Source organism: Micrasema longulum, unplaced genomic scaffold (genome assembly GCF_059751315.1).
Source record: "Micrasema longulum isolate JH-2025_06_02 unplaced genomic scaffold, ASM5975131v1 h1tg002331l, whole genome shotgun sequence".
Taxonomy (NCBI): Eukaryota; Metazoa; Arthropoda; class Insecta; order Trichoptera; family Brachycentridae; genus Micrasema; species Micrasema longulum.
Window position 1 is genome coordinate 14,272 of NW_028279481.1, and position 25,768 is coordinate 40,039.

Below are 25,768 nucleotides of genomic sequence, written 5' to 3' on the forward strand. Positions count from 1 at the left end.
GGTACCTCAGGAATATGCGTATTTTTTTCACCTTATTTTTAAAATTTTAAAATTTATTTATTTATCAAAAACATACAAAAACTAAAATACAAATTAGCAAGTCCTACTGAACTGCATAAAATGCAGTTTGTCAGCAGGTGCTTATAATTAAGTTCTAATATATCTAAATAATCTTATCTCTTAAATTCTATAACACATAAAAACTCTTATTACTATGGAAAAAAAATAATAAAACATGTGTTCCAATATGCAAAATATGTTACAAGTAGAAAAATAAAAATTTGTCCAAATAAAAAAGAAAAACACAAAAAAAATCAGTATAAAAAACCACGTTCTAAAAGCCAGGTTTTCAGCAGACGTCTTTTTCTCGAGTCTAATAAGTTTTTTGTTTTTTTGTATTTAATGGGAGCGTATTGTACGTTTTTGGTACATTGTACTCTAGTGTTCTTTTCCCGTATTTATTATTGAATTAAGGGAGAGCTAGTCCATCTACACTAGCGAATCAAGTATTATATACATGCTCCAATTTATTTCTATATTCAGGTAGAGACGCATGCTAGAAACTCCTTGGAAAGGTTAAATGTTCTATTGTGCACGTTTTTTACATGTTTTTTGGCCATTGGTAGTTGCTCTGTAATGGACATGTAAATTTTAAACAAATAAAAAAAAATATAGTAAGCTAACGCACTTATTCTTTCAAGTTTATGTGTCCCAAATGAACAACTTACATGCATCCCTTCGACACAGTCATGTTGAGTCCATCAAGAATAACGTTGGGATTCTTCTTGGAACCATATTGCTTGTGGGCTCGCCTCACGCAGACTGCTTGTTGTCTCCTGATGGCCATCGTCGACTTCTGAGTCTTCAGGATGGGTCTCTCGCCCAACACCGGCATCTCTGTGCTTGACATTTTGGCAACACTACTTCTACCTGTAAAAAAGAAACATGACATAAAATACCCCATTAAGCTACGAGAGAGATACATGATACATTTTTCGTTTTTCAAAAAAACGTGTCCGATTTCAGAAAAAGACAACTAACTGTACGTCGGACTAATTTTGACTTTAGCCTTTAGACAAAATCGACGTTTCACTGTCCTGTTTTCCGCATCCTAAAACTGAACTGACTGGTTTTTTATGAAAAAGAATCAGATTGAAATTTTCTAAATCGGTACATTTTCCGTTTTTCAAAGTTCTTTATCATAAAAGGCTCTTTTTTGGGTTTTTGGATGGTCTTAGCTCCCATAAGAAACTATTTATCATAAAAGTAAAACCATGGGGACACTCCAATAGTAAATATTTATGGTGCGTAAAAAATCGTTGTTTTAAGCTTTATACTCATATAATCCAGAGAAAAATACGAAAATAATTACGTTTGTAGGAATGCCACAGAATTTTAGTTTAATTCGATTTTTTTTTTTTTCAAATAATGAATAAAAGTTTTACATACTCGTATATGTATTTCAACTGAGCTGATGAAATTATTGAGGAATGTGAAAAACTACGTCTTTTATTTATGACCTTATTTTCCATAAAGTTTTCTTTTTTCTAGGTTTGCACGGCCTTTCAAATACGTTAAATTAATACAAAGTGTTTTAAATTTAAAATAAAAATAAATATACAAATTACAACAGAGATGGATAACGTTTTGGAGAAGGGAATAGGGAAGTCTAGGCATTTCCAGGGCTTATGACCTGTCGTTGGCTGGTTTAGGTGGCCACTTTACACACTATGTAACATTCATCATATTTCGTTCCATATATAAGTTTCCGGCATCGTTTGCCGACTCGGTTGACCTAAAACGAAGGTTGGGTATCTGTTATTTTTCTGCAATATTGGCTCATTCCTGGACTAGCGCTGAAGTCTCCTTAAAGCCTCTATGTTAACGACCGTTTTTGTACCGTTTGAACAAACTGGTAACAAACGCGTGTTGACGATCCGTTTATTTTAACCAAGAAGCCTTTGTTAAAAATATAAATACAGTGGAAAATATCAGTTTCAAATTGAGAAGAGAGTAAATTACACATCCTTAATGTAGACTAGAAAGAAAAATAAACTAATATAACATTAACAAATTATAACAGAAATGGAGAAAGTTTTAGAGAAAGGAATAGGGAATTCTAGGCATGTATTGGGTTTATAACCTGTCGTTGGCTGGTTTATGTGGCCACTTTACAAACTGTGTAACATTCACCATTTTGCCTATGTTTGAACATCCACATTTCTTCAATTCTTCCACCTGTTGATTTAAGTGAAATTAAAGAGCTGAAACTTTTATTGTCGTGAAAAGATTCATTTGATCGAATTATTTCACATACTAGGCAACGCCTGAAAACAATTTTTAAATTTTTAGACTTCTTCTTGGACCAGTTTGGTTCCCTGCTGTAATTTGTTAATCTTAATGTCTTCCAAAGGGGTATAATCCAGTCTTTTATCTACAAACATTTGGATTAACTCAAATATTGTAATTTCTTTTTAAATTCAATTAAACGCTTTTCATTCTTCAATTCAAGCATTTCTTCATACATTTTTAAACCTTTATACATAAAGCGATTTCTGTTTTTTTTTTAAATGCCAGCCTTATTCTGTCTTTATTTATAGAAAAAAAAAATTAATCCTATCTTATTGATAAAGTGTTTGGGCATTCAATTGGTTAAAAAATTGAATATAACAACAAGCATATTATACAATTATCAGTCTCTTTTTTACTAGTTTCCAAATGAGTTCCTTTCGCATTTTTTATACTTTATTATGTCTACCTATCTTTGGCGCTATATTAATAAGCACAGGTTTATTTAATTTATTTATTCGCCTTCAATCAATCCAAAAAACAAAACAAATTTACCTATATAAATAAAATAAAATAAATTGTAGGTCGTCGGATATCAAGGTAACCGAGGAAAACAGTAATTATTAATTAATGTAGGTATTCATTATTTTCTGTGTTTATCTTGGCAAGAACAATGCCATTATATTAACTAAGTTAGTGTTAATGAGATGTTATCACGGTTTGTTCAATGACCAAATCAATTAAATAAAAAAATCTTAAGTATTTACAGTAAGTACTTTTTTAAAATTTCAAAAGATTTTCAGAAATCTTTCTGGACAAAAGGTTTTTGGGATGTTTTTCTAGGCCCCTATTACAATAGGAAGGTAACAGCGTTATCTTCAATAGTCGAATTATATGTATGAAAAATAAATATTCATATAAATATGTATCGAAACATGTTTAATTACAGGCAATCAATGAACATTTTTTTTACAAATATGCACATTTTCATGTAGAAAATTTGATTTTAATTTATTATGAATATGACAGTCGAAGACAACTCGGCCTCGTGGTGAAATGCTCAGCACGTGTGCCTACTATGCAATAGGTCTCGGGATCGACTCTCGACATGGTTGACAAGAAGTATTTATTTAAAAAGGTGTTTTTACATAAAAATATTTCATAGTTCCTGAACTGGCAATTGAAGTCTAAGACTAATCATTTTACCTTCATGTAACAGAAATGATCAAAATACACTTCGATTGGTGTACTGGTACAGTGCCCTATGCTCCATTAGGTGCGGAAAGGGAATGTTGAGATGATGACGATGAAAAGAATTTTGTACCCAGGCTTCTGTGATGAAAAGTAGCCACCTCAGAACTATTTATAATTGAAATAAATCGCAATTAAAGCAAAAAAGTGCTCGCTTGAACGTGATTTTTCTACGATGTTTGACAATTTCCGAGACATGTGTGTAATAAGTTACGAAGCTCCGTTTTAAAAACGACAAAATGTTGAAAACGAAATTCCCTTTTGAGTCATAAATGCGCTGGAAGATTGGTATCGCAACGTGTTATGAAACGCGGGTAAGTATTTATCAACACATTTGTAGCTACATATTACACCGCTGCTTCTCAAACTTTTTAATATCTTGACCCCCTTATAAGCTAAAGGCCCATTTCGCACGCATTATTCTAATACACACGGCACGGTAAAATTAGGTTGTGTGGATACTTACTTATCATTTCCTATTTTCGTTTTATTTATTTAGTTTCTACAATCAGTTAAACATATGGCAAAAAAAAAATCGAATGGGCATTAAGTCGGCCTCATGGTGCACTGGTTAATGAGTTTACCTGCTATTAAATAAATTAAATATGTTTAAAATACGATAAAAATCAATCCTCTTTCCTGTATTTCGCTAAGTCACCAACCATGACTTTCACTTTGGAGAGTGAAAAATCAATCCAATTTATGTTATTTTATCGTGAAGGTGGATTTTTACTGTGGTGAGAAAATGAAAGTATTCACTACGTAAAAAAACTTACACGACACCCTTGCGGAGGTCAAATTTCATTGATCGATGCCACACACACACGCTTATTGATTTTATCTGAAATATAGAGCAACGACCCAAGAAGCAACTCAGAATTTCCCATTGAATACAATACATTATATTGTGCAAGACCAACAGTATTGCACACCAGCGCCATAATCCAGGGATAAAATGCGAGAATAAGTTTAATTGAAGAAATGTCAGACTGCGCATACTCATCAGTATGACAGTTAGGCATACAGTAGAGACTCTTCCATGCCCTCATTGAGCAAATTCTGCTATTAAGGGGGGGCCGTCAGTATCCAGTAGCTCAATAACAAATAACTATCGACGTGCTAATAAGCGACGTGATAACAATTTCTCATAATGGTTGTTTATCGTATTCGGAACATCCGTGAACACCTTATATTAAATGTCAAAATATTTACGTTTCGCGATAAATAATCTTGCTGCGCTATCACATATTTGAATTTCACCGGTTTAAATATGGAAATTATTCCAAAACTACTAGGTTTATTTATTATTTATCATGCAATTTATTGCATTCAACCGGTGGTTGGCGGGCCAAATGTCAAAAAAAGCAGTCGCCATAATAATTGTAATTAAATTTTTACTTTTTTGTAATAGATACTCCTTATTATTTTGCATATGCAATATGTTGTATTATCTTTTATAGCAAAGCTGATTTTTCGCCAATGAAGTGTATTTATTTACAATGGAAAACAGAAAACAAACCTTAGAGATTACACACGCGTTGACTTATGACTGCGATAACTCAAGCATGTTCATTATTATTAATTTTTAAAAATTTATTTTTATTATTTTTCTATTTTTCCGTACATATATTGTTTACATAGAAATATAATTTAAAAAGTACACTTTAGAAAAATTAATCTTAAAATTAGGCTAAAACATGAATTGGAAAAAATGCCCACAAAGACTACAGCGTCTGAGCGTTGGCCATTCCTTTTTTAATTATTAATATTATTAATTTTGTTCATTGTGAACGCTCAAATGCTAAGCATGTTTTTAAGCACGTCAATAGTTATTCGTATGTATGAAAGAACTGAAAGATTTAAGAATGGTAGCAAAAATAAGTGTTATAACTGTTAACTGTCTTCTGTATGCGGATGATGCCGTGCTTCTTGCTAGCAGCAAAGAAGACCTTCAATTCTTGGTAACAAAAGTCTACGATGTATGCAAGAAAAGCGATTTGCTGAAAAAGGGATGAAAATATAATTAAATGTGAGATCAGCGTGAACGGAGATATTCTGAATCAGGTAGAAGAATTTGTGTACCTGGGAAGTATGTTTACTAGGAACGGAAAGGCCGAGAAAGATATTGAAAGGAGGGTGAGTGCCGGGAACAGGGTGAACGGTGCACTAAAATCTACTTTGGCAAACAAATGTTTATCGCAGGAGGCTAAACAAGCAGTTCACAACGGAGTTCTAGTTCCAACTCTAATGTATGGGAGCGAAGTATGGAATTGGAAAAATAATTATGAAAGTAGGTTGAATGCTGTCGAAATGCGTTCCCTCAGGCGAATGTGTGGTAAAACGATGTATGATAGGTGCACAAATGTCGAGATCCGAGAAGTGTGAAGTGACTGAGACATGCATTATTGACAGAATTAAGAAAGGGGTGCTGCGTTGGTTTGAACATGTAGAGCGAATGGACAGCGAAAGAACGGCTAAAAGGATCTACGATGCAAATGTTGATGGATGCAGAAAACGAGGAAGACCGAGAAAGACATGGCACGATCAAGTCCATCAAATACTTGAAGATGGACATGTCAAAAGTAGGAATAATCAGCGTGCGTGCACGAGAAGATGTATGAATGTAGAGGAAGCGAGGTATGTATGCCAAGATAGAGTGTATGGCGTTCTATCCTCTCTGCCTACCCCTACGGGGAAACGGCGTGATAGTTTGTTGTTGTTGTTGTAGCTACAGGCTTTTGTAGAGTGTGTATTGATTCAACGCTTCCTATACCCGCGACGGCCGCGACCCACAGTTTTAGAAACGCTCCATTTCTCCATAACAGGAAAACGGCACGCGTCATTGGCACAAGGATGTGACGATGCATTTTATCATATTTGTTTATATTATTTACATTTGGTTTCTCCTTTTTTTAAATTAATTGAATACAATAATTTCGGGAGCATTAAATCTTTATTTATCAAGTATCAAGTTTTAGTAATTATAAGTAAATTGGCGAGTTTCTTGTTTTTTTTCAGACAGTAGATTTATATTTTAAAATTATACAGAAAAAAATGTGATATGATACGAAAATAATTTTATAATGACGTGTTAGGTATTGAATTTGTTGAGAGTTCGATTCGAGTTAAAAATATTGATAATTTAATTTTTAATCTGGTGTAAGAGAATGGCACGTACGTACCTACATTTTTAATGAACACAATTTAGTAAAAAAATAATCCATAAGAAACATAAAAACACGTCATAAAAAAGGTTAATTTGAGGATATTCCCAGAAAATAGAAACGGTTTTTCCTTCGAATGAGATTTATTATAAAATATGACGTTTCAATAAATCATGATTTTTCGTTTTAATGATTTGTTGTAAATAATTCATTATTAGAAAATGGGTATCTAGTTGTGGTAGAGTGGGGTTTGAATCGCGGACCCTTGATCCGTGAGTTGACGACAAAGCCACGGACCCGGTTCAATATTATTTATCTCAGTTTTTAAACAAATTAATTTAATAAATGCCGCCCATGTTCGGGCAATACACTCAATATTGGAGAACACTCGGACATCGGGACATATTCAAGCTGCCTTTATTTTTTAAGCAATGCAACATATGACACAGCTTGGGCTGCATGTGTCGGGAATATAACATACACTGATGAAGTAACAAAATCAACATATTACACGACACTCTCCCAACTTTTGAGAGTAATCTTTTAGGGATACAAATATTAATTAACAATACACATGTACGACTTATTTTGAATTGTTTTGTATATTGTACAAGAAATTAAAAAATAAATAAAATAAAATAAAATAAAATAAAATAAAACAAAATAAAATAAAATAAAATAAAATAAAATAAAATAAAATAAAATAAAATAAAATAAAATAAAATAAAATAAAATGAAATAAAATGAAATAAAATGAAATAAAATGAAATAAAATGAAATAAAATGAAATAAAATGAAATAAAATAAAATAAAATAAAATAAAATAAAATGAAATAAAATGAAATAAAATAAAATAAAATGAAATAAAATAAAATAAAATAAAATAAAATAAAATAAAATGAAATAAAATGAAATAAAATGAAATAAAATAAAATAAAATGAAATAAAATGAAATAAAATAAAATAAAATAAAATAAAATAAAATAAAATAAAATAAAATAAAATAAAATAAAATAAAATAAAATAAAATAAAATAAAATAAAATAAACTAAAATAAAATAAAATAAAATAAAATAAATAATAATAATAAAAAAATAAATAATAATAAAATAAAATAAAATAAAATAAAATAAAATAAAATAAAATAAAATAAAATAAAATAAAATAAAATAAAATAAAATAAAATAAAATAAAATAAAATAAAATAAAATAAAATAAAATAAAATAAAATAAAATAAAATAAAATAAAATAAAATAAAATAAAATAAAATAAAATAAATTAAAATAAAATAAAATAAAATAAAATAAAATAAAGTAAAATAAAATAAAATAAAATAAAATAAAATAAAATAAATTAAATTAAATAAGATAAAATAAGATAACATAAGATAAAATAAGATAAAATAAGACAAAATAAGATAAAATAAGATAAAATAAAATATAAAATGAAATGAATATTTTGGGTACCAAAAACCTGAAATTTCTTTTATTGATACGTAGGTAAAATAAAATTGAAAGAAAAATATATTTATACAAATATGTCGATTATACAAAAATTTAAGGTATTTGAATAATAAAAAAATAAGTATTTAAAATATGAAGAAACCGGTTTGATTTTTATTAAAACCTAAGCAGGTAGAAAAAATATGGACAGCAAACAAAAACATTTAAAAATATTAATCCGCTAATAATTATTCCATGCTACGCCCAACAAGGCCAAACAAATGAAGTCGGCAGTGTGTGAAATATTTTTTTTTAAAACATATCTCCAATGAAATCATGTTTCTCGTTTGATTTCCTCTATAAATTATAAAATGTCTGAGATTCCTTCTGCAAACTACAAAGTCTTATTATCAATTAATAAAATAATTACTTATCCGTAATTATATTGCTTACCGTGGCTTCTGGGATGTTCTAACATTGAAAATAAATACATGCATTTGATTTGCATGTTTTCTGTAATTTTACTGAAGCCATTAGGTATAATAATACGAATATAGACTTATGATTGCCTTTATTACAGGTATCGACAGGCAGTGTGGGCTTTTGTCAAGGCCGTTCTTACTTTCCGTAGATCACCGACGGCTTCATCTCAAGTTTCTCCAATGTCATCCTAATCGATGTCCAAACGCACATACAGACAGATGAAAAATAGTAAATATATCGATAACCTTGTCAGAAATCGAACTCGTGATCGTATGGTAGCCAAACGCGATCAACATTACACACTACACCGCGAGGCAAACTGCATTTTTAGACACTTGTTCATTAACATTTTACAACAGAGATGAAGAACATTTAAGAGAAGGTAATATAGAAGTCTCGGCATCTACAGGGCTTTTGACCTGTCATTTAAACAAAAAAATAAATTGTTTATTTTTACATACATTTATTATTTACGTAAAAATATAATTACAAAAATACACTTTACAAAAATACATCTTAAAATTAAGCTATAACATAAATTGGAAAAAATGACCATAAAGACTTCAGCGTCTGAGCGTGGGCCATTCCTTTTTTAATTATTGAAAGTTTATAGCATATAAATATGGTATCACATGAAAAGAAAAGAAGAGAAAAGAAAAAAAAACCTAATTAACATTTGCTTTGCTGATATTACGAAGATTTGATTTATTTGCAGTATGCATTTATTTTTAATTAATTTTTATTTTTAAAGAAAGTGTCTATCTGTCCCTTCCATGCTAATCCAAGACCTCAAACCTACTTTCAGCTGTACCAGTGATTTAATGTTTTGTAGTTCCTTAGTTAGAAGATTGAAAGATCTTAGACCAACATGCGAGGAGAGCCTCTGTGCGAACTTAGTTCTGCATCCTGGAACTGACAGTACACTATCGGATCTATTACTAATACGAGTTGGCCCTTAACGTACCTAGCTACCGCACCCGTCACACGAATCTATCTCTTTTCCATGTACCCACAGTTCGCACCAACTATGCACAGAACTCTCCTCTGATTCGATTGACGCGTAATTATAATTTATTTTTCAATAACATAGACATATTTAATTGCAGTAAACTCACTTTTGAAACCAAAATTAAAAAACTATTATTTGAAAAAAAATATGTTTCGTTAAGAAAAAAAAAAATATATTTTTACATTATAATTTTAAATTGTTTCTATTCACTCATATCAAATACACACTTACCCTGTCCTTAAACCTACCCTCACACCCATATACAATCACACACATACTCACATACCTACCAAAACCACACTCCACTTTTTTACACACGCATCCTCACACACAAAAAAAAACTCGCACACATGCACTTCTATGAATTATATTTAACTGAACTGGATTTTCATAATTGTATTTATGTGGAAAACTGATTTGGCTTTATTTTATGTTTTTTTTATAATGTTGTGTATATTTTTTTGTATTGCTGTTGTTTTTCTTAATAAACAAAATAAAATAATAAAAAAAAATAGATTTAAATTATTACTTAACATTTCCCTATTCAAATAAGCATATTTCAGGCACTGAAATAAATATCATTTTCTAAAACTAAGGAGTTGGTTGGTTTAAGTGGCCACTTTACACATTGTGTAACATTCACCATTATGCCCACTTTTAAACGTGTATATTCCTTCAATTCTTCTATCTGTTGATATTTGTAAAGTTAAAGAGCTTAAACCTTTATTTATGCGGGTGAGATTAATCTAGGATTGAATTATTTCACTTACATACTAGGCAACCCCTGATTTTTTTTTCAATTTCTATACTTCATGGACCAGGTGGATTTATGAACAATATTTCGAGTTTGTCCAAATTTTTGTAGACAAGGACTGGATTCAATTCTCTGGAGAGAATTAATATCAACATATTACAACAGAGATGAAGAACATTTTAGAGAAGGTAATATAGGGAAGTCTAGGCATCTATCTACAAGGCTTATGACCTGTCATGGTTTATCGCAGGAGGCAAAACTAGCCGTTCACAGTGGATTTCTAGTGCCAACTCTAATGTATGGGAGCGAAGTATGGAATCGGAAAAATAATTATGAAAGTAGGTTAAATGCTGTCGAAATTCTATCCTTCAGGCGAATGTGTGGTAAACAATGAATGATAGGTGCACAAATATCGAGATCTGCGAACTGTGTAAGGCTGAGACATGCATCATCGAAAGAATCAAGAAAGGGGTGCTGCGTTGGTTCGGACATGTAGAGCGAATGAACAGCGAAAGAACGGCTAAAAGGATCTATGATGCTAATGTTGACAGAAAACCGAGAAAGACATGGCATGATCAAGTCCATCAAATACCTGAAAATGGATGTGTCACGAGTAGGGATAATCGATGGGCGTGCATGAAAAGATGTGTGAATGTAGAGAAAACGAGTTCTGTATGCAAAGACAGAGTAATGTGGCGTTCAATCCTCTCTGCCTACCCCTACGGAGAAATGGCGTGATGGTTTGTTGTTGTTGTGTAAAGTGGCCATCAATCCAATCCACCCGGCCCAATAATTTTACCGGGTACATCCTACAAACGCAAACAAAATGTGTCATTTTTGGATTGGCGTGGCATGTGTGAAAAGAGCCTTTCTGGTAGGTACTATCAAACCAACATCTAGTAACAAGTTTGAGCCAAAGAAGAGCATTTACGCACAGGCATCCTTGCTTTTTAAAAAGCTCGGGTACCTCTTCCTTATCGATTCTAGCTGATCTGTTGATTAATTTTAGAGCCAAGTTAATTTAATTATATAATTACTTGATAAGTTAGAACGATTGCAGAATGTTTGTATACGTTTTATCTTTGATCTTCGCAAATTCGATCACATAACCGAATATCGCACGCAACTACACTGGCTCAGTATCAGGCATAGAAGAAATATTCACTTCATCTGTTTATCTAAGAGAGCTCTTCCAACCTTTATCACAACACGGACTATCTCTTCGTTCTAGTAACGAGAGAACCCTTTTAATACCCTTTCATCGCTCTAATTTTATTGCCTCCTCTTTCACAGTATTAGCTGCTCGATTGTGGAATAATCTACCCACTAATGTTAGAGACGCCCTGCTTTGTTTTTATTTAAGTCAATATTGAAATGTCACTATCTAAATATATAAATTGTTCCTTTATCCTTCTTCTTTCCTTTCCATCCCCTCTCCTCTCTTCAGAGTATAGTGTTATTTTTTTATATTCATAATAAAGTGTTAATTTTTATGTTTTTTTATTTTATTAATCTTTGTTTTTAATTTTTGTTTGTAAGATTCAATAAGTTCATGTACTTGTAATTTTCTCAAACTGAATGGTTTGGGTAGGTAGGAAGAAATTGCCTTAAGGCAATATTCCCACCCTTATATGTTTATAAATTGTATATGCATATAAAGTGTTAAATAAATAGTAAATAATAATCCTTTATTATACCAACAAATAAGAAACGTCAATAAGGCGGATCTGGCTGTGGATTCATTTTGATTTTTTGATTTTTTAAATTTTATTTTTTTGATTTTTGATTTTTTGTTTTTTAACAATAAACATTATAATAAAACAGAGTATTAAAAAAATGAAGCATAATTACATAGCAATGAAATACATATTAATAGAAAAATAGTAAACCAAAAAATCCCACAAAGGCATGGCCTTTTCGTGGGTATACAAGAAAATGTTAATGAATTTTTGCTCCTATAATAAATAATGGACAGTTATAATATTTTTGTGTAACATAAGAAAGAAAAAATAAAATATACTGTGAAAGATTAAATGGTATTTTTTAAAATAATAATTAAAAAAGAAAATAAAAAATATTTAAAAAAAAACACAAAAATATTCCTTATTATTAAAGGGCAACAAAATAAATCATAGAATAAAAGAGTTCATATCTTTAGTTTGAATCCAGGATAGTGCATGTTTTTTAAAAGAAGGAACATTTTGAAAGTTTGGAATCAATGAAATATTATCAGTAAAAAAAGAAATAAAAATTTTTGGCCCTATAAAATATGCATATCTCTGTGCGAGCCTCGTTTTACAATGTGGTATTTCTAACACACGATTCCTTCTTTTACGCCAGATTGTCAAGCGATAATGACACACAGCGACAGAGGAAGTGAGATTGTGAATTATCGCGCTCTGTGTCAAGTTGATATTTAATTTATGGTGCCATGAGAAGTCTCTCTAGACTCTAGACCTTGGTCCACAAGAACTGATAGCCATTAGCGTTGTCGGTTGTTAGTCACCGGTTGTATTACAAATATTGCACCTGTGTGTTACCTCTTACCTAAGTATTCATGGAAATACTTTAACATTACGTAGGCTCATTTTTCCGTGTTTGATATACATACATTTTTAAATTTTATTTTTGGTTCACAAACAATAAATAATTAATATGACATTGGTATAATAATCACAAATTGTTCATTTAGATATTGTTCATCAATAATGCTTCACAAAAATCGCATATTTCCCTCTTTCCAATTGTTCCAAGAAGCTAAGCTTTTAGATCTAAGACAAATATATTGTTTTCAATGTTTAAAATATATATTTAAAAACCAAAATTTATTTACAAGTAATTCAAATAGATCAAGTCAAAGACGGAATCGTGTGTTAGAAATACCACATTGTAAAACGAGGCTCGCACAGAGACATGCATATTTTATGGGCCTAAAAATGTCTAATTCTTTTTTTACTGGATTTTTTTTTTTACGAAATGTGTATATTTGTAAAAAAAATATATGAAATGCGTTTACAAAGAATGTACCAACTGCCGACTGCGAGACGGTACAAATTACTAGTACATAAACACATTTTTTTTGGAATTACCCTAAAAAGATACACATTGAAGTACCATTGAATCTACAAAAACAAAAATGGTCAAAGCCCTAACTTTACCTACATAAATTTTTTGTACGCCGCAGACACATGGACCTTGATATAATGAGAACAAAGAAAGATATATTTTACTTTGCAGACACATCAATTATTTATTTATACATTCAAAATTACACTCGTTTTCATATTCATAAACTTAATGAGACTTTTAAGGCTGTGACCGCGTTAGGCCATAATTTATATTTTTTGTTTATTTAAAAAAATATATATTTTTCAAAAATATTTACATAATAGTCTCAAATTTAAGTCCCGCTGAGTTGTATACATACAACTCGTCAGCAGGTTCTTATAAATGGCTTCGATTATTCATACTTAACCCACAAAATAATTATTTTACTTGAAAAACGTTATAAATATATAAAATACCATATTTTATTACTCTATGAAAAACTATCACTAATACAAAAATCTTTTTTCGACTAACCACAATTTGAGCATACGTCGCACTCCTGTATTTAACTCAGTATTTTTTAATATTTCTTGGTTATATGTTAAATATTTTAGGTATAATGTATTGCAGTGTATTTTTGCATATTTATTGCAATGTGTAGGAACAGCTAGCCCTTCCATATGAGAAAAACTGGTGTTGTAATCATGTACTCGCTTGTGTTTATACTCGGAGTGTGATGCATGCTGATACATTAAGTTGTACCAAAGTAGAGCCCTAACTGATAATTTATTTACAGATTTATACAACAACGATAAATAAGTAAGTAATAAAAAATACACAACAATATAAATTAAATTGTAATAACGTGTGATGCAATATAATGAAAATCCAGAAAAATAAATAATAAGAAAATAATAAATAATAACATTCCAAAGAAGATAACCAGATATAAATTGAAGATAATGTATGCCGAGGTAATTTTTGTACATTTATATATAATATTAATAAAACGTCCAACATCGAACCTCAATGTTTCAAAATAATGTTTATTTTACAGATTCGTAATATCTACGAAATAATGACTATTCATTGTTTTAAAACAAAAATGCAAAAGCTCACCAAATTCACAGTGGCGTAAAAAAACCTATTCAGTTTTCACAAAATCACAAAGTAACGACTTGTTTTGAAGTCAAATAATCAAAGCAAATTGACATAATTTGACATATTATTCATAAACAGAATGACGACTGATTTATTTATTTTTAAATACTGAAACATTCTTAATTTTGCAGCCTAAATTATTTTTTTATAGTACTTAGCTACGACAAAATGAATCAGGGGAACTGTGATCGATTTAATTGTGTTTTTTTATTTCAGAGGTACAACGCATTTCGAATAAGTTTGGAAGATGAAATGGAAGACGGTGTAAAATTCTTTGATAGTGGATGTATTGATTTGATTTAATCAGGGCCAAAGTGCTAACATTGGGTTATTATGAAATTATAATTATTTTATTTAATCTACCTGTTTTCAAACAGGTTCTATAATTTAAACATGGTTGGTTTATACACGTTAACAACTCAACCGTTTGGAAATAAAAAAATATTAATAATTTTATCTTAAACAAGATCATTGTTCAAGTCAGCCCAATACTATATTTGTTGACTTTTTAGAGGAAATTATCACCATAAATTTTCATCCATCTCAAATAACATTCACCGCAATCGTTTAAATAACATCACTTTTTAAACAAATTTCATGAGTACGCATTCTAGTGCGAAGTGTAAATTTATCTTCAATTTTATCTACAAAGTAAAATTAAGTTTTCTGTATGAAAAATATAAACTGGAATTTATTATGTAAATAAAACACGAGCGATACTTTAATCCACAAATTTGAAATATCCAGTGACCGGTTTCATCGCTTTCGCGACATCTTCGAGACTGGTATCTTTATTAAAGAGTTAAATTGTGTGTTTATTGTGTATATATTAAAATATATTGTGTTTTAGGTTTAAATGTTTTTCTTTTCTTTTTTTAAAATTAAGTTCACAGAATGTTTAAATGTTTTTATTTTCTTTTTTAATATTAATTTCACAGAATGTTTAAATGTTTTTCTTTTCTTTTTTAATATTAAGTTCACAGATTGTTTGAATGTTTTTATTTTCTTCTTTAATATTAAGTTCACAGATTGTTTAAATGTTTTCTTTCCTTTTTTAATATTAAGTTCATAGATTGTTAAAATTTGTTAAAATTTTTATTGTTTAAATGTATACTATGTATTGTTACAAGAAATGTACTATTTTTTTTATGTACCGTCCCAAATGAGTTTTCTCGTACAACTCCTGGGAATATAATATCATGATATTCATGTCTTATATGTTTTATTAATAAATAAAAAATAAAAAAAAATAAAATGTATTTAAACAAAACAGAGGTAAGGATAGATAATTCAAAGTTATATGTAAGTAAATTAAATAAAGTTATTTTTATCTTAAGGATCATTGTCAATTTTTTTTCTTTGGGTTAACTAATGAGTTGACAAAATGCTATTTTAATGAGTTTAAGTATTTTATTTTATTTTTAGTGTCCCATCCTTCGTAAGTGTGGTTTTGTAAATAATGATTTCTGAAAAACAAAGGATAATCTGTCATTAGTAAAATTATATTACAATGGGTAAAGTAATGGAGAATGCACGTGTGTTATCTGTTCATTGCGTAATTCTACGTCGGGTTAATTTCTAATTTGTCAAGTTTATGGCCTTTAGGTGCAATATGAATTATTTTTACATTATTTTTTAATTCAAAGGAATGTTTATTTTCTATTAAACTAACACTAAAAATAAAATAAAATACTTAAACTCATTAAAATAGCATTATATCAACTCATTAGTTAACCCAAAGAAAAAAAATTGATAATGATCCTTAAGATAAAAATAACTTTATTTAATATACTTATATATAACTTTGAATTATCTAACCTTACCTCTGTTTTGTATAAATACATTAAACTCTTTAATAAAGATACCAGTCTCGAAGATGTCGCGAAAGCGATGAAACCGGTCACTGGATATTCCAAATTTGTGGATTAAAGTATCACTCGTGTTTTATTTATATAATAAATTACAATGAACTTCCATCAAGAATTTTCACTTACAAACTTAAATGTTTTATATAATATGGATAAAAAAAAATTTCTAAGTATGTTCAATTATCGGTTACCGACGAAAATACTTAGAATTTTCATACAAATATACACATTTTCAAACATAAATATCGATATTAGTTTATACCGTCTCAGAATATACCGATGATACTGTTTATACCGTTCATAATCGCGGCCATAGTAACCTTGCGAGAGCGTCTTTCCTTCGCTGAGCCTGTAACCGCTAGGGGACGCGTCCCCATGTGATGGATGAATTCCCGGTAAATTAAATTCCTTCCGTGGACCAAATAGGCAGTAGCGTCAAACCCAGAGTGAGCGGATACTTACAGTGTCTGTTCCCTATGTTAAGGGTGGCTGAATCCTAACTCGCCAACACGTCTGGCAAGTGTGGTGTTTTAGTGCCAAAAACCTCCAAACCAAACCCTGCCAAAAATCGAATCCGAGATCTTAAGCTGTAGTCTGGTAAAACGAACACAAAATTAGGAAATCATATGATTTCGCAATTTTAAAATGAATGTTTTTTTAAATCGCGCAATAATAAAAAAATAAAAAAAACATAAATAAGATAAAAACAATATTTTTTTAAGGTATTTCTGTTAAAAAATATACATAAAAGTTTTATGTAACTAAAATATAATTACTTTTAGACCGGCAGATTACGCCATTTCAAATTTAGACTAAACTTAGGTATCTGGGATCTCAATAATGTCTAAGTAATGAACTAAAATTTATTGTAATAATTTAAAAATAATAAGTTAAACATGAATGTGGCCGAAGCTAAATTGTAAATTTTTAAAAGGAAATATGGGCATTTTAATTTACATACATTTTATTTTATTTCTACGTAAAATTATGCCTTGGGTTATATTTGATTTTTTTTTTTATGAAAATACTTCAGTTAAAATCTTTTTTTATAGAATAGTATTCTCTTTTTTAAAAAAATATATAGTTCTGGTTATAATATTCTATTTAAAACAACATCTTATTTGCGTTTTTATGACCTTCATACCTGCCTTTACCGAAAACGATAATTAATAAACCTTTATAAGCATGAAAACAATACATAAAATAAAAAAATAGATCGCTTAAGGTTGAACTTGCCAAAAAAGAGTTTGGATCTTGTGTTCGGCATGTATGAAAAATAATTTAAAAATAAACAAAAATGTATGGCAAATAAAACATAATAAATAAACAAACAATTGAAAAAAGAAAATTGAAAATATTTCACTTAAAAAAAAAAAAAACAACGTACGTACACAGGCAAATTCATTTTATTTTCAATTTACAGCTAATGTTAATAATGCAAAGAAATTTATCCATAAATTTTTCTTAGTTTATTTCATCCCGTAAATTTCGTGGTAAATTATTTAAAAGCTTCTTTCCTATATACGTTTAGTGATGTTTGGCAGTACTAGTTTTTATTATTTAATTTTTTTATTTCTTTATGTTTTGTAAAAAAAATCTTTTCAAAAATGAGTGAGTAATCAATCCCCTTGTGGAACGTTCGATAAAAAATGACACCGATTCGCATAAATTAGTTTATACCTGTTAATAAATTTACGCAACACAATTTTTACAACCATCATATTTGTATCTATTTATGTCAATGTCAATATTTGAACAAAAGAAAAAATAATAGGAAACGAGTCTATCATATTTTCAACAAAATGTTGTGAAAGAGAATTTTCATATTTTTAAGTCGATTTCGCAATGATCCGGTAGACGGACCATGTCTGCCTTGTGGAGTAGATATCAATTCTATATATGAGGGTATTAAAAGCAAACTTAGGAATCTCCATTGAAGTTACTGAGATATTTGTGAAATTCTTTGAAAAAACAACCGTGAGATTTATAATTGTGCTTCACCAACTGAATGAAAAATGACAAGTTTGCGGTGTCAAGTAGTATAATTGAAATCTATTTTTGCAAGATTAAGAGACGTTTTTTATCATAAGTTTTGATATAAATAGTGATCATGTATACGCATAGTGGCGGTTTTGTATTTAACCCTCTCATATGTCATTTTTACAAATGCATTAGATCCTATGGCCCTAACGAAAAGAAATGTAGCAAAGATTAAATGCACACAACGATCTATGGAAAGATCCATGCTTGGTATTAGCCTAAGAGACAAAATAAGAATTGAGGAACTTAAGATCAGAACCAGAATAGCAGATATCATAATAATAATAATAATGTTTGGATAATTTGTATAGCGCCTGTACAATAAATAAATATCCCAACACGTCTTGCAGCTACAGAGCGCATTGACGGTTGGGATTCTAGTTCCTCGTCTCCAATTATGATATATTACAAATATGATATATATGAGCTAGATAACAGAACGTCTTGCAGCTACAGAGCGCATGGACAATAAGAAATCTAGCCCCTATTTACATTTTTTTTTTTTTTTAATATTTGACAATGGAGTTTAGAGTTTAAGTGATATTTCAAAAACGAAATAAAAAGCAAATTTATAAAATTGGAAGTTAGATAACAACAAGTCTAGCAGCTACTGAGCGCATGGATGGTTGAAATTCTAGACCCCATTTACTAATTTTAGATATTTGATAGCTGATAACATTTACATAATATGATAAAAATAATATGATAGTTAACATCACAAAAAGTTTTGCAGATTCAAAACGCATCGACAAATGGAATTTCATCAATATAAGAATGATTTTAAAAAGTTCATAATAAAAAAATAATTTTTAAAAACGCAATAATAATACATTGAGCAAAGAACTAGTATGGCAATTAAGTGAACATGTAACAGCACAAAAAGTAAAATCTAAAAAACCAAACAAAGATAGCATTCCTTAACTTATTATTAAGGTTAACAAGACACTACTCAAACACAAACTCAAACTCGTCCCTGCTTTATTTTGGTATGCAGTAAACAGGATCTATTGTATTTTTCCTAGTAAATAACCATGGATCGTGTAGCAAGACTGAAGTAGCAATGGGCAGGAAATGTTGCGAGACTAGACCCCACAAGATAGACCCCTAACATTTTTAAATGAAGACCTTGGGAAAATAAGCGAGGCGTCGGAAGACCTAAAAAAAAATGATCCAAAGACATAGCTGTTGTGGGGGGTAAAAATTGGCTGCAAGCAGCCACCGACCGAAAAAAATGGAAGGATATAGAAGAGGCTTATATCCAGCAGTGAAGGACAAAAGGCTGAAGAAGAAGAATAAGAAGATATGTCATTTTGTCCGTACTTATACACAATTTATCCCTACAATTTTATCGGAAATTTGCATCATGTCATATGCAATGACATGATGTTTTCTGATTACCAAAGACAACCATATTATACAAGTTACATAAAATGATTAATAATCAAAAGCTTTGTTGCTAATGAAGAGCAAAAAAGGTCGTTTGTCAATGCCAATTATATTCCTTTTATTGGCATTCCGACAACATCCTTTGGCTTTTGCACAAATAGACAAGTGTATACTATGTGTATAATATTTACTTAGCTGTGCAAAGATCACTAGCGTGACGCTGTACATGGGTTTAAGAGGTACTTTGAACCCGCTTTAAGCTCGGCTTTTTCTGTTACAGCGTCTACACCATTATGTGTTCGTTAATGGTCATTTTGTTAGCCTTTCATGACGAATATACTTAACAATCTTACGTCAATATCAGCTCAAGTTGAATAACACTTCGAAATATATTCGAGTCCCTACTTATTAGATTTTCTTATACCAAGCAATAACTAAACCCGGTGTAACTATTTATACACATTATAAAAAAAAGGTAACTTAAAAAAATATTTACGTCGTAGTATAACTATACGTCGTCGTTTATTTTTCGAACATGCCACATTTCTGCGTTCATTTATGAACAAGCTGCCTGCGCATGTACAGTTGTAAATACTAATGCGTTATTCTTATAAGTATAAGTAACAAAACAAAATGAACTAAACGAACGTCAAGAGTAACTTACGAAATCCAAGTCAATTAAAAACGATAACGATATTTAATTATTAATGTTTTATATTATTATTAGGGTGTATTTGGAATTTCTCCTAAAATAACAAACTGTAAATAAACTTTACTTTCTGGGCGTCATGGACTTTTGAAAGAAAATGTTCAATGTAAATAATTGAAGAAAGACGATTCATAAATATTACACCACGCATAAATTGACATTAGTAAAAAAAAATACAAACCGAAATGAAATATGCCATTGATAGATGTTTAGACGACATAAAACTAAGAACAGTCCAGAAACCGCATACGCCCATCAAGAGAAGGCGACTAAACTACTCTTAAAGGAGTAGTTTTACGTTTTGACCCATTAGTTTCTTTGTAGACGTCGCACGTCGGCGTCGCTCAGTAGGTACGCAACTCCCGATTTGAATTCAAATATGCCGCGTAGTGTCGTTTAAAAGTGTAAAAATACTACTGGGATCTTAAAGAAACAGGATGGGATCACATTTCATGTGTAAGTAGCAAATGAATTATTTAAATTTTTTATTATTTTTCCATCTGTCAGATTTTCAAAGAAAACAACATGGACATTTGTTAGTGTTGCCAGGGTAGTCAATTTTTGTACGCTACTTTGCTCATCTAATGAGAGAACTAACGAAAATAGGACCTCTTAAATTAAACAACGCCGTGGTGGACATTTGACCGACATTATCTTTAAAACACAATGGCATCAATTATTGTTTGACTTGACATAAAAATATCCGCTTTATGAACAATAAAATTTATTTAATTTTTTTAAGTTAAGAGTTCATTACTTAAATTAATCTTATTAAATGACCCTTCACTTATCTACTCTGTTGTGTCAATCAATGTTTCCGCGTGTACAATACAATTTAAGAGAAATTAACAAATTGTTTTTTTATTTTTTCTGTCATGCTCCGTGATATTTTATTAAAAAATAATTTCTTAATCCCAGATAAAATAAGTTAAATATTACTCTATATGCATTAAAACAACTTCAACTTGATGAAATTTAAAATGCTAGAGTCGCCTGTCTCCATTGAAATATATATTGCAAGTCATTAAAGTAGCGTTTTAAAATAGTTCTAACTTTATATTTATCTTTTTGGTAAGTTCAGAGTAATTCTTTGTGCAGGGCGCACGTCTGCACGATATGCGGCTGTCAGACATAAAATACGTAGCGTCGGCGGCCCGCTAGTTCGTGTGCTTCAGTGTAGAAATTATGGCGTCAATGACGTCACGATAGCCCAGACAAATTGATGTTTTCAAACTGCGGACGCCATTAGTAACTTTTGAGATTTCTAAGGCTAAAAAAATAAAAATAACATGATTCTTTGAATGCAATTATAAATCATTTGATGAAACAGTAATCACCTTGACTGAGTCAGTCAAAAACGGTTTTTCGTGCACTATTGTTGTAGATTTTAATCATTCACGATTTAAATTAAATGCATTACAATGCGGAAAATGGCATAGACAATGTGGCAACCGAGGCACGTGAATAATAACATTTTATTAACATACGCGGCTATGTGGATAATTTAATGATTTATGGTAGATACTAACTGTTCTATAAACGAGAAAATTTAAGTTTTAAAACATGTAATCAAAAATATTATAATGATACTAGCCGGAAACAGGCGGCTATTAAATGCAAGTAGTGATCGACCGAAGTTTTGGCCAAAACTTCGCCAAAATCTGCGGTCGGCTTGCGTCGGATTACATTTGGGTGTACTCTTGTTCATATATTTATATTTATTTATTTATACTTTTACATTGTTCGTATTCTTTTTTTTATACAGAATAATGTTTTTGTAAACGCCGATTTTTTGCGAGTAAAATTTATTTATTTACTAGGAAAACAAAAACAAACCGACACAAGCGTTGACTTAGAGATTACACACGCGATGACTTATGACTGCTATAACTTAAGCACGTTCATTATTGTTCATTGTGATCGCTCAAATGCTTAGCACGTTTTTAAGCACGTCGATAGTTATTTGTGATTGAGCTACTGGTGTATTATAATTCTATGTTCATAACATACAAAATAGCACAATGACGAACTTCAGACCTACGCGAATTTTTTTAAAAAATTTTCTTACGCACGGTGTGAATTGGAGTATTTAATTTTACGACAAAGTTTCTTGAAAGTGTACGGAAAAATAACCAAAAAATATTCAAATAAAAACAAACAAGTTTGAACGACATTGGTTCATATGAATCAACCAATGATAAGAGAGTTCAGAAAGATTTCTGGTTTACGGTTAGTTAACGGGCCAATCGGCAGAACTGACTGAGAACAAGTGGAAAATAACTTGAGACGTCACACACGGAGTAATTTTAGAAATACAAACATTGCGCTGATAATGTGATGGAACTACACTGGCTACGTTTTCCACAGAGGGTCGAATACAAACTCTGTTGACTTATGTATAAGTCACTGCACAACTCTGCTCAGGAATATCTAATAGGGAACTATGCATTCCAGACGAACTAGCTGACAGGCGTCTCACGCTTAGATCAGCTACGTCTACGGCGAGAGGAAAAGTTATTGTACCTCTACGCAAACAGAGCACTAAATTTAGTGAACGCGCATTTGCGGTCGCAGGCCCTATGGCATGGAATGCTCTCCCAGCAGAGGTGCGAGGCTGTGAAAGTGAAGTGATGTTTCGGAAAAAACTTAAAACCCACTTGTTCTCTAAATCATTTGAATAAATCTGTAGCATGTGACAACAAAATACATTGTTTTAAATAAATTACAAATTTGAATGCTTCAATTAAATTTATTTAATTTATTTGTATTTATTTATATTTGTATAATTTATATAGCGCCGTTTTTGTGAAAATCAGAGCGCATGGACGGTTAGGATTTTTGTTTCTCGTCTCCAGTTATGATATATAGGAGCTGTATTACACGTCTTGCTAACTATAGAATCACTTTGTAAAGCGTCCTTGAGGTATTATATTACGAAAATGGCGCTATGTAAGTTATCCATTATAATAATAAAATGAAAAAAAAAAGAAGTTCAGTTGACGAAGAGCCAAGGGCATTAACAGAGGTAATGGGAAGTCCATACAAAAAACAATATAAAGTACTTCAATACATCAACTTATTATGCAATTGAGCGTGCAAGGCTGTTCTGAATAAACGAAGTAAAAAATACTTGTTCTGATGAATATTGCACATACAAATACCGGCTTAAACCATTACAAAGACCCCAGCAATTTTGTTGGTATAATATGGTAAATAATAATGATGAAAAAAGTACAAAACAATAAGTGATTTTTAAATATATTGATTATTTTAATATATTTGAATAGAAAACATTTAAGTTTGTAAGTGAAAATTCTTGATGGAAGTTCATTGTAATTTATTATATAAATAAAAGACTTGTGATATTTTAATCCACGAATTTGGAATATCCAGAGACCGGTTTCATCGCTTTCACGACATCTTCGAGACTGGTATCTTTATTAAGGAGTTCAATGTATTTATACAAAACAGAGGTAAGGATAGATAATTCAAAGTTATTTGAAAGTAAGTTAAATAAAGTTATTTTTATCTTAAGGATCATTATCATTTTTTTTTGGGTGATTAATGAGTTGATGTAGTGCTATTTTAATGAGTTTAAGTATTTTATTTTGTTTTTAGTGTCCCATCTCTATAATTATCACACTCACGAAAGACACTAAAATTCGGCCACAGTTCAGTGACATCACACGTACAGAGGAATTATATGTATAAAAATACGGGACATTACAGTTTGATAATGTCCTAAAATGACGAAACGCGTCACAACTTGTATATTTAGAAAATAAAAGTAGAATTAAATACAATAAAATAATTTTATTTTGGATACTTTACCAAGTTTTAAGATGGATTTCCACCAATTATCTGCATTCACAAAAATAAGGTACAGTTTCTTTAAACTAGCTTCGAGTGAGTGGTCGTACCAAGTAATTTATCCTACACGCAGTTCGCGTCTATATATTTTGCTGTATCCTGACTTTATCTAAAGATTTACAGAAATTCACAAGTGCATCTTCAACAAACAGCTGCCGCTAATCTAAAACTTCACAATTTTCAATCAGTTTTTTTGTTGGATAGAGTAGAGCAACTTTTTTTTATTGTTCTAAAACTTAGAACTTTAAAAAAGACACAATCCAGATAGACGTCCATAGATCTAGGCCATGTTTTTACACAACGTAATGTGCTGAACGATCGCTCCACCGTACATGTTGTTGCCTGTAAGGCATACCTGACACTCGGATAAAACTTTGTAGAAGGTAACAAATCGATGAAATCTTGCCTACTTTTGTATTCTCGCGTTTTCTAACACTCGAACCAACTCAAAGCTTCAGTTTTAAAACTATCAATGTGGTATACCTGATTAACAGTAGACATTATATCCTTAAACTGTTGACGATTCAGTTTGCACAATTTCGAAGGATGGAGCAACGCCAAGTTAAATTGTGCACTGTTGGCATCACAAAATCGACTCTCCATTGAGTTAATTAGAGAATCTAAGTTTGGAATGTAAACTGTTTGTCTGAAGTACTCTTCAACACTTACGGTTCCCGGATTACGTCGATGCTTTTGTCTTCCTCACTGTCTTAGGATGATCAGTTAAATATCCACTTTCTGTGCAAGTTGTACTGTTTTCTCAAAAACATCACTGAAATAGCTATCGGAATCACCTTGTTAAGTAAATAACAGCATTTATCTATACTATTCCTGGCCGATTACCTTTCTTCCCATCCTTCCCTTGACCCATCCTTATGGTACCTACCTAACATCAAGATAGAAGAAATTCAAAATTAGAAGATTCGGATCTAGAACAAAAACCTAACAAATTTTTTACTTCACATAAAATCGGATAAAAAGTGGTTGGAATCGTCGCGCGTCGTGGAAAACATTGTTATATTTTATGGTTCATTTTGTCATCCAGTGCCAGAAATTGAAGAACATTTAGATCATATTAAAGGTAGGTTTCCATTCCAAGTTCCTATCCTTTCTCAAATATTTCCCAATCACAAAACTGAATAAAATTCGTTTTTCATTTACAGTTCGCATTTTCGTTAACACACTTCGGCGAGGTTTTACTACACTGAGCAGGTTTTGAACTTGCAGTTGGATTTCTGGAAGATTAACAGCTTGAAGAGCCTGAGTAACTGCTTCCAGTATGGCAGAGTACTG

The 25,768-nt window shown here is 30.6% G+C and overlaps 1 protein-coding gene across 1 annotated transcript in view; it reads right to left on the minus strand.

The window, feature by feature from the left end:
- osy (ABC transporter oskyddad) overlaps positions 1-25,768 on the minus strand; it is a gene marked incomplete at its 3' end in the record, with an annotated part of 58,255 nt that overhangs the window by 14,266 nt on the left and 18,221 nt on the right. The window contains exon 2 of the mRNA XM_088240030.1: positions 729-930. Coding sequence (XP_088096156.1) covers positions 729-910 — 182 coding nt within the window. The remainder of the gene's footprint in view (positions 1-728; positions 931-25,768) is intronic.